Source organism: Lithobates pipiens, unplaced genomic scaffold, assembly GCF_037356315.1.
Source record: "Lithobates pipiens isolate NorthernLeopardFrog02 unplaced genomic scaffold, aLitPip1_a1.2 Scaffold_8, whole genome shotgun sequence".
NCBI classification, from domain to species: Eukaryota; Metazoa; Chordata; class Amphibia; order Anura; family Ranidae; genus Lithobates; species Lithobates pipiens.
The window spans coordinates 53,865,797-53,876,609 of NW_027507903.1; the positions used below are offsets into that span (position 1 = coordinate 53,865,797).

The 10,813-nt window shown below is 39.8% G+C and overlaps 1 protein-coding gene across 1 annotated transcript; it reads right to left on the bottom strand.

Annotated features, from left to right (window-relative positions):
* Positions 1–2,188: 2,188 nt before the first annotated feature.
* Positions 2,189–9,056, bottom strand: LOC143964199 (olfactory receptor 2B8-like). Its single transcript, XM_077473903.1, has 2 exons — positions 8,946–9,056; positions 2,189–5,544 (listed from the first exon to the last, which is right to left on the bottom strand). Exon 2 carries the CDS (start codon positions 5,524–5,526, stop codon positions 4,591–4,593), a length of 936 nt encoding a protein of 311 aa, XP_077330029.1. The 5' UTR covers positions 5,527–5,544; positions 8,946–9,056; the 3' UTR covers positions 2,189–4,590.
* Positions 9,057–10,813: the final 1,757 nt, after the last annotated feature.

Below are 10,813 nucleotides of genomic sequence, written 5' to 3' on the forward strand. Positions count from 1 at the left end.
AAGTAAGCAAGTTCCTTAACGTTTATAGACTTTGACATTGAGAGTACCTGAATTCCTTTCCAACCCTCTGATCCCAAGTTAAAGACTGTTCAATGGTTGAAGTTTGCAAATAAAATCCATTCAATTGGATCTATTGTCAGGCTCAAGCTACTGGGTCACCTACCACGGGACATCCCCTAGACATGCAACAAGGAGAAGCGGAAGGTAATAGTAAGCCCAAAAATAATCAGCAGCTCCTTCGGGGGTTAGTGCTACAGTGTGATGGCACTGAAAGCTGAAAATTGGCCTGGGCAGGAAGGGGGTGAAAGTGTATTTAAGCGGTTAACTGAACAAGCTGAAGTTATAAGCTGTTTGGCTACCATGCACAGCTGCAACAGATTTTGCACTCTCCAGTAAATAACTCCTATATGATAAAAATATGATAGGAATATCTCTCAACTTTGTGAGATGGAAAAGAGGGACATGTAATGTCATACCTTTAGTATCATGGACCATGAGGATTATTAAGGAAATAATCATTGATTTATTACTATGTTTCCTTTATTTAGGCTTTTCAAAATAACCAACAGAATAATTTGAAATTTAGATAAACAGTGCAGTAAACCATTTTTGATACTGAAATAATAGATATTTTGGAGAGATCCTTTCATCAGGCTAAAAAGAGGGACAAATGAAGAAGAAAGAGGGCAGAGAAATTGGGTTCCAAAAAAAGGGGCAATCCCTGGAAATGAGCCACCGTTGGGAGATTTGATGATAGGGGTTCTAATCCTTCTCTGCATTTAAGTACACTTTCTTATCTGCCAATGTATAATACTGTATATGGTTAGTAGAAAAAGCCGAGAATGCTTTTGGTTTTAACTCCTAAGAGTGGACTAATGCCATTCCTTATGGTTTTAAAAGGCTAGCTGAATGTCAATGACTGTAAAGTGTTTGCCCACAATGCTTTGAACAGAAAAATGGCAATGACATAGTCCCAACTTTTTTTTTTTTTTTATAGCATGGGCAGCGAAAACCTTTGTATGTTGGTACCTCAGGGTGAAAGGTAAGAAAGTGCACCCAGTGTAATATTTTTTTCTGCCTCTTAACTACTGAAGACTACCAGTTGAGAATTTTGGAAACACACAGACCTAAGGAACAGATTATTATGCAAAATGGCAAGTTTTTTTTTCCATTCTTCAAAAAAAAAATCTACAAATTGTCAATATACTTGGTTTCTATTTTCACCTGGGCACATGTTTTTATATTTTTTTTCTTGCTATTCCCAGTAACATCCCTTTGACATGCTTGTATCTGAATCTGTAGAAGAAGGTGGCCTGGTTGTCTCCTGTGCATAAAAATGACCGTACGATAGAATAAAGTGACTGCAATAATGTGTGATGCACAAGTGGAAAAAGCCTTCTTTTGGGCCATAGATGTAATAATTAATAAATGTTGACCTTGTCAAAAATAGAGTGCTGTTCTCTGTCCTCTAATCTCTACTTGTATAATCTTAAAGAGTGTATCTAGTCCAGTTCTTATCTAGGTCCTACAACTCCAGGAGCACCTAGTGGTGTGGCTTGAGTAGTTCAGCAAAAGATAATGGTCATGGCTGATTTTACTTGGCCCACAAAAAAGCTGTGCGTTGTCAGCCCACAATTAAGAGTCGAGTCCATCTCTGGCAAATCATTAGGGATTTTTCCATACTGCCAGGGTCTCTAAGGGGTTAAAACATGGGCATGTATGCATGTGTTGTAGAGTTGTGGTATGTCTACTGCATAAATGCATTACAGAGATATACCATGTGTTAATATACAGTTGTACTCATAAGTTTACATACCCTGGCAGAATTTATAATTTCTTGACCATTTTTCAGAGAATATAAATAACAACATTTTTTTTATTTCACTCATGGTTGGTGTTTGGCTGAAGCCATTTATTATCAGTCAACTGTGTTTACTCATTTTAAATCATATTCACAAAAGAAACTACCCAAATGACCCTGATCAAAAGTTTACATACCCTGGTAATTTTGGCCTGATAACATGCACACAAATTGACACAAAGGGGTTTAAATGGCTATTAAAGTGGTTGTAAACCCTTACAAACCACTTTGACCTACAGGTAAGCCTAGATTAAGGCTTACCTGTAGGTCCAAGAAATGTCTCCTAACCTACACGGTTTAGGAGATATTTACTAAAAGATAGGCACTGCTGTCTGTGGCGCATGCGCTATGCTGCTAACGGCGATAGTGGCGGCTCCCATGCGCATGCGTGGGAGTGACGTCATCACTGCTCCGGCGCCGTGAGTGGCCGGAGCAGCGATACCCAGAAGAAGGTGGATGCTCTGAACTACAGGGGACAGCGGTGACATCGCTGGCTCCTGTGTCAGGTAAGTGACACATAATGGGCTAATATGCGATGCATAGTAGCCCATTATGCTTTACCTTTGCAGGGAGACAAAGAAGAAGTAAACCCATCATGGTTTACTTCCTCTTTAAAGGTAACCATCCTCACATGTGATCTGTTTGCTTATAATTAGTCTGTGTATAAAGTGTCAATGATTTTCTGGACTCCTGACAGACCCTTGCATCTTTCACCCAGAGCTGCACTGACTTTTCTGGATCTGAATTGTCAAAGGATCTGCCAGAGAAGGTAGTTGAACTGTATAAAACAGGAAAGGTATATAAAAAGATATCCAAGGAATTGAGAATGCCAATCAGCAGTGTTCAAACTCTAATCAAGAAGTGGAAAATGAGGGGTTCTGTTGAAACCAAACCATGGTCAGGTAGACCAACTAAAATTTTTGCCACAACTGCCAGGAAAATTGTTCAGGATGCCCACAAATAACTTCAGGTGAAATACAGGACTCTCTGAAAACATGTGGTGTGGCTGTTTCAAGATGTACAATAAGGCTGCACGATCGAGTCGCCAGAAGAAAGCCATTACTACGTAAATGCCACAAAGTATCCCGCGTACAACATGCCAAACAGCACAGAGACAATACTCAAACCTTCTGGCACAAAGTAATTTGGAGTAATGAGACCAAAATTTAGCTTTTTGGCCACAACCATAAACGCTTCATCTGGAGAACAAAGCCTATGATGAAAGGTACACCATTCTAGACATGGGCATTCGTTTTTGTCCAAATTAATTTTCATCCAAATTTCGGGTATTTTTGTTATCGTTTTAACAAACTATAAGGAACGTGCAGAATCCAAAAACCAAAACATCCGACATAAACAAATGCTTTATTTTGTTTATTTTCGTTTTCGTTGCGACAACAGTTCGATATAGATAGGAGTTTCGACATGACGCTGACAATAGCGATCTGTGTCCATCAAACCTGTGGTTGAATGTGCCTAACCTTCGCTCTATCCAAGATTATTCTACATAAAGAGAAAAGATTCGACATAGAAAGAAAAGATTTGACATTGTAGAGACAATAGCAAAAAAAGGTTGAATGTGCCTAACCTAACTGTATTAGTCCAAGATTATTTGACATAGAGAGAAAAGATTCAACATGAAGATTCGACAAAGCAGTCACCGCTAGCGGACATTTATAGGCTGTAGAAGAATTCTAATGTTGGTTGACTAGTAATAATAATTAATAAATATAATTATTACTAGTGTCATACAACATTGGAATTGTACTATAGCTTGTAGGCGGAACATTTGGTCAGAAATGTACGATTGCGGGGTCGTACAGTTTAGGCGCTCCGTCGAATATTCATGGAACATTCGACAGACACCATAAGCCTTCAATGACAGATTCGACCTTAATTATTTTAGATTTTCAGACGAATGCATTTTTTTAACGAAACAAAATAGATAAAAACGAATTTCGGGAGTAACTACATTTATTTTTTGGATAAAAATTTAATTCCGAAACAAAATATTTCAGTGTGCACCATTCCTACTGTAAAACACGGAGGTGGATCGCTGATGTTTTGGGGATGTGTGAGCTACAAAGGTACAGAAAATGTGATCAAAATTGATGGCAAGATGAATGCATTTATGATAAATACTGGAGCAACATTTGCATTCATCAGCCAGGGAGCTGCGCATGGGACATACTTGGACATTCCAACATGACAATGATTCAAAACACAAGAGCAAGTCGACCTGTCATTGGCTACAGCAGAATAAAGTGAAGGCTCTGGAGTGGCCATCTCAGTCTCCTGACCTCAATATCATTGAGCCACTCTGGGGAGATCTCAAATGTGCAGTTCATGCAAGACAGCCCAAGAATTTACAGAAGCTGGAGGCTTTTTTGCCAAGAGGAATGGGCAGCTTTACCATCTGAGAAGATAAAGTGCCTCATCCATAAATACTACAAAAGACTTCAAGCTGTCATTGATGTAAAAGGGGGCAATACACGGTATTAAGAACTGGGGTATGTAAACTTTTGATCAGGTTCATTTGGCTAGTTTCTGTTGTTATTATGATTTAAAAGGGGTAAACACAGCTGATTAATAATAAATGGCTTCAGCCAAACATTGACCATGAGTGAAAGAATAGTTGTTGTGTTATTCATATTCTCTGAAAAATGGCCAAGAAATCATAAATTCTGCCAGAGTATGTAAAATTATGAGCACAACTGTACTTACAGTTCCTATCCCAGCACATGCTTTTTTCTCACAATCCCCAGCAAAACCCCTTTAACGTCCTTGTTTCTTAAGGTGTAGATGAGAGGGTTCAGCATTGGAGTCATAACACTATAGAACAAGGTGGCCATTTTGTCCTGGTGGGCTACATGAGTGTCTCCAGGTCTCATGTACATAAAAATGATTGTACCATAGAATAAAGTGACTACCATCATGTGTGAAGCACAAGTGGAGAAAGCCTTCTTTCGGCCCATGGATGTAGTGATTTTAAGTATATTGAAAATAATGTACCCATACGTTATAAGAATGAGGAAAAATGGGCCCATGACCAATGTCATAGCACAGAAGAAAATAATGGTCCTGTTAAGAGAAGCATCTGTGCAGGATAGCTCCAGGACAGATGGTATCTCACAGAAGAAATGGTTAATGGCATTTGGGCCACAAAATGACAATCGCAATGCAAAGGACATGTGTATTAATGCGTTTAGAAAGCCTGTGATCCAACAGCTACTCGCCATTTTAATGCATAAACATGGATGCATAATGGTGGTATAGTGTAATGGTCTACATATAGCCACATAGCGATCATAAGCCATTGCTAAGAGAAGGCAGCATTCAGAACCTCCTAAACACATGTGCACAACCATTTGAGTAAAACAGGCATCAAATGATATCCCATTCTTAGGTGATAAAAGGTTTATAAGCATTTTGGGAACTACGCTGGTGGTGAACGAAAGGTCCAAAAATGATAAGTTACTCAAGAAGAAATACATTGGTGTATGGAGACGGGGGCTTATCCTGCTGACAACAATAATAAGGCTATTACCCAGAAGGGATATCATATAAATGATAAGAATGATCACAAATAAAATAATCTGCAAGTCCGGTTTGCTTGTCAGCCCCAAAAGAATGAATTCTTCAACTTTCGTGTAGTTCCATGTCATTATTCCCCAAAAGATGTCCTGCAGATAGAATTTTGCAGAGGAAATGTCATAATAAAAACTGTACATTCATGAAAAAATTGTAGTATGTCCCTTCCATAGTAAGAGGCCACCTGACGCTGCTTTCTCCACTGATTCAAGCTTGGGGCAGCTTTACAAGTCAGAAAGGTGACACTTATTTTAGTGTTATTGTGAATAAAGGGGAGGATAAGGTGTGACCGGTAAGTGTATAGTAAAGGGTAAAATGATTATGGATCATGAGAGGCACAGAAAAGGGTTAATGTACAGTGTATACAAAATATATTGTTTTTCATCGGTATGGAAATTTTATACATACACTTTCCACATTAATATATATTTTGGTACTGATAATATATGCTAGTTAATGCAGATTTTTTATGTGCTAAAAAAAAAAAAAAAAAAAAGACCTAAAACACAAAATTTTAATTTATTTCTTAACCCGTTGTCGGCTATGTAGCCAACAACTCCCTTGCAACCAGTAACGATGTGTGGCCCACGGGCTGAACGTGCATTGAGGACGAAGCTTCCATGGTATGTAGTGTGGCCCCCCACACCCTGCTTCCATGCAATAAATTCATGTGCTTGTTTCTGACAGGTCCGTGTACCTGATGCAGGACTGACATTTGTAAGCAACACTATAAATTCCAAGAAGAGTTTTTTATTGTGCACATTGCAAACACATGTAAAGCCATAACTACCTCAAGACACCTTTACAAAGTGTGGTCAGCACCTCTCCCATAATATTTTTATGTGCTCAAAAGGTTGGCTATGATTTATAATTGCATGACAAATCAGGTAGAAAGCATTTTCTCTTCCTTTTCACAGAAAATAATTCCTATAAAGGCCCCTGTGGGCAAATTAGCAAACACCGGGGAATATCTAGACTGCAGACAATACTGGGGGAAGGGGGTTGTTTACAAAGCATATTCCAATGGCCTGAAGTCACTCCTGGTGATTTTAAAGGGAATATATAGTGGTTTTGTAAATAATAAGGGTGTGGCTAAAAAAATTAAATGTTATTATTCTTTTTAGAGTGTCTTAAAGTAAATAAAATAAAAGTGCAGCGCAAGCGCAAATTAAATTCCCAATAATGTATAAAAAAGGCCCCTTTCAGGACGCCGGATGCATGGATTCCTATGGGAGGGGATGGATGGTATATTTGAAGCAAGTGGCTGCATTTGGTGGGCACAGGTGGCTGCGTTTGGGTACAAGTGGCTGCATTTAAAGGGGCACAGGTGGCTGCATTTGGCGGGCACAGGTGGCTGCATTTGATGGGCAAGTGACTGCATTTGGTGGGCGCAGGTGGCTGCATTTGATAGGCAAAGGTGGCTGCATTTGATGGGCACAGGTGGCTGCATTTGATGGGCACAGTTGGCTGCATTTGATGGGCAAGTGGCTGCATTTGGTGGGCACAGGTGGCTGCGTTTGGGTACAAGTGGTTGCATTTGGTGGGCACAGGTGGCTGCATTTGGTGGGCACAGGTGGCTGCATTTGATGGGCACAAGTGGCTGCATTTGATGGGTAAGTGACTGCATTTGGTGGGCACAGTTGCCTGAATTTGATGGGCAAGTGGCTGCATTTGATGGACACAGTGGCTGCATTTGATGGGCAAGTGACTGCATTTGGTGGGCGCAGGTGCCTGAATTTGATGGGCAAGTGGCTGCATTTGATGGACACAGTGGCTGCATTTGATGGGCAAGTGGCTTAATTTGATGGGCACAATGGATGAATTTGGGCACAAGTGGCTGCATTTGATGGGCACAAGTGGCTGCATTTGATGGGCAAGTGGTTGCATTTGATGGGCACAGGTGGCTGCATTTGATGGGCACAAATGGCCTCATTTGGGCACAAGTGGCCACGTTTGATGGGCACAAGTGGCTGCATTTGATGGGTACAATGGATGCGTTTGGGCACAATGGCTGCATTTGATGGGCACATGTGGCTGCATTTGATGGGCACAGATGGCTGCATTTGATGGGCACAATGGCTGCATTTGATGGGCACAAGTGGCTGCATTTGATGGGCACAAGTGGCTGCGTCTGATGGGCACCAGTGGCTGCGTCTGATGGGCACCAGTGGCTGCGTCTGATGGGAACCAGTTGCTGCGTTTGATGGGCACAAGTGGCTGCAATTGGTGGTGGGTGGGCGGGTTCCAGTATTTTTCAGTTTGTTTGCGCCCCCCTAAAAATTTTGAGCACCAGCCGCCACTGGTATACACCGCTCCTAAAGCGTCTCAAAGATGCTGCTTGCAGGACTTTTTTTTTAACAGCCCGCAATGCACCGCTTCTGACAGGAGAGACACTTTGCAGGCCCTATTTTTAGCGCTATAGCGCCTGTAAAGCGCCTCAGTGCAAAAAGTAGCCTAAAGCTCAGAGTTTAGAGGTAAAAAAAATAATCTTCTATTTTGCATTTTTGAGAGCAGTTTTCTGTCAGAAAAAAACAAAAAAATGCTTAACACCAGTACAAAAAAAACAGACATTTTTATTTTTTTTTCTGCTAGGAGCACTGGTGTTTTTTTTTAAGCCAGCGTGCATGGACCCTTAAGGATTTTTTTTATTCTATACATCCAAAAACAAAAAATAAGTTCTATTCCCCTGTATTCCTCACACTTTGCCTGGACTCTGGGTTAATTATGATTTGTAGAAGGTCAGATAGGAATCGTGTGCCTTATACTGGGCCCAACTGTACTGAGTTGTCCATGGCAAATGTAGATACTGGTGACATAGTTCTACACATCTACTATAAAATGTACAGTATATAGATAAGGACATTGGGCTTTTCTGGTGTGCTTACTTAGGCTGCCCATATATTATACCATTTTCTTGTAAAATTTTACTTTAGATTTACCAAAACCATATAATATGAGGTCAAACCGAAACACTTCCAATTTGTATGCAATCAGGCAGGCCCTTGCACTGCATAGTTGAAGGTAAATCTAAAGGAAATTAAGTAAGTTAATTGTATAATGCATGGCCATGCTTACTTTGACTCAGAAAGCATGCACGCAAGTGACAACCAGGCAACTTTATTTTTACTTCAACAGCAACTAGTCCTTTCATGCAATATTTCACTTTATTCTTGCAGGAACACAGTGACAACACTGACATATGATGACTCTTTAGAAAATTGTAGTAAAATCACAAACGAATTACTAGAAATTTGCTCAGTTGTATGTTGTAATTTGTAAAGGTGCAATTATCTTTAAATGTTTTCTTCCATGGAGCCTCATATTTAAAAAAATAGACATTTCAGGTTTGACTGTCTCCATTATGGGTTTAAAATGAGCAATCAGATTTATGAGATCGGGATTCAATTCAGAGAGGCTGTCAGCATCTAGATTAGAGAAGTATTGTACAAGTTTCTTGTTTACAGAATCGGCATATATAGAGCACACGGCTTACCTGATATCTCACCTAACAATGAAAACAAATACTGTATATTTAAACTGCAGTCTCCATTTTATATACGTTGCCTTTGGTATAAACACGGTCCATGTTATTTTCATAGAATTCAGAGACCATATATAGATTCTATGTCTACATGATACAGCTTTTAAACCTTTATTAATCCCTGATGAATACTCTTGTGCTGCTAATTAACTTTTTTACCCATGGGAGATAATATCTCAAAACACTAACAAGAAAGAAAAGTAAAAAAAAAAAAAAAAAAAAAAAAACTGGAAAGAAACTAAAATGTACCTGTGATATTCACGGCTAATTTAGCCATTGTGGTTTTATTTATAAAATTACTACACTGGTGTAACTAAAACTTTATGCAAAACATTTTTTTTTCTTCCTGTTAATGGAGTCAAGGAGTATACTGTATGCCTCTCTCTAGTTCTAAATGACGTGCCCCCATTGGGGTGATTTCCTATCACTGTGACTATTTACATTTTTATTTATTTTATTTAGTAAGTGAGAATTAAATTGACAAACATAAGGCCACAAAGTATTTTATTAGGATTTTGAAGTTTTATACAGCAAACTGTTGCTCAATAATACAGAAGATAGAGGTGTAACAGAGGGGGAGATGCATAAATGCACCCATTAGAGGGGAACAGCAAAACAAAATTAAATAATGAACAGTAATAGACGATTGTGCATACTCCTTGATGGGGTACACATACAAAACACACCGGCAGTGGTGTTCCATGCCAGTAAAGGTGCATGTCTCTGTGAAAGTGGGCGTAAAAGATGCTATGGATTCAAACTCAGAATCTAGGGTAGGGGAATGGAGGATATAAAGTAGAGTCTGAGAAACCAAGGGGTAGGTGCAGAATATGTAGAGGAAGAAAGTGGGAAGAAAGAAGACTTGTCTGGAGGGGGAAAGAGGGAGGGAGGGAGGTAGGATAGGGAGAGTTCCAATGGGGTCCAGTCAGCCTAGTTAGTGGTAATGATCCATGCAGGTAATCACATGGAGAGTAGAGTACCGTCCAGATTTAGGTGATCATTCTAGGATAACCATGGGTCCCAGATCTTCAGAAATTTGGTGTGGATATCAGTAAGTATAGAGGAGAGTACCCATGAGCCTCTGTTTGACCTCGGCGAAGACAAGAAATGGTTGTCGCCAGAATCTAGCCAATGTCTGTTGGGCCGCCAGAAAAACAAATTTCACCAGCTTCTTATGGGCTTTAGAAAGGGACAAGATTGGCTTATGCAATAAGGCTTTCCAGGGATTACATGCAAGAGAGATGTTTAGGACTGATCTTATTATTGTATAGACTCGTGCCCAGAATCGCATCATCTTTGGGCAGGACCACCAGATGTAAAAGAGAGTGCCTTGCTCTCTACAACCTCAAAAGCACAAAGAGGATGCAAATATCTAATATAAGGTCTGTGCTGTGATAAAAACAGAACAGTTGATATACAAAAACCCTATGGAACCATAATGATAATCACCTGATATAGACATTCCCATGCTGCCCCTATCCGACGGGACCACATGCGGACCGATGCACTGATTGTGAGACATATTACGGTAGGATATTCCACCTACTTGGAGGTTTCCTTCATTCTCCCTTATGTTCTTTATCCATACTACATATGTACTGTCCATTTTACCATTCTAAATTCTATTGTTGATTTTGTATTTTTTTTGCAGAGACCTATGCATCTGCTCCTGAGGAAGTGGATTTCAGACCACGAAACGTGTCAAGTGTGTTGATGCAATTTTTATTACACCACTATGCATTCTATATATTTAATTGTATTCATGTTATTTGTTTCTCATGCATATACTGTTATTGCAGCATGTCACGGTCCAGCCATAT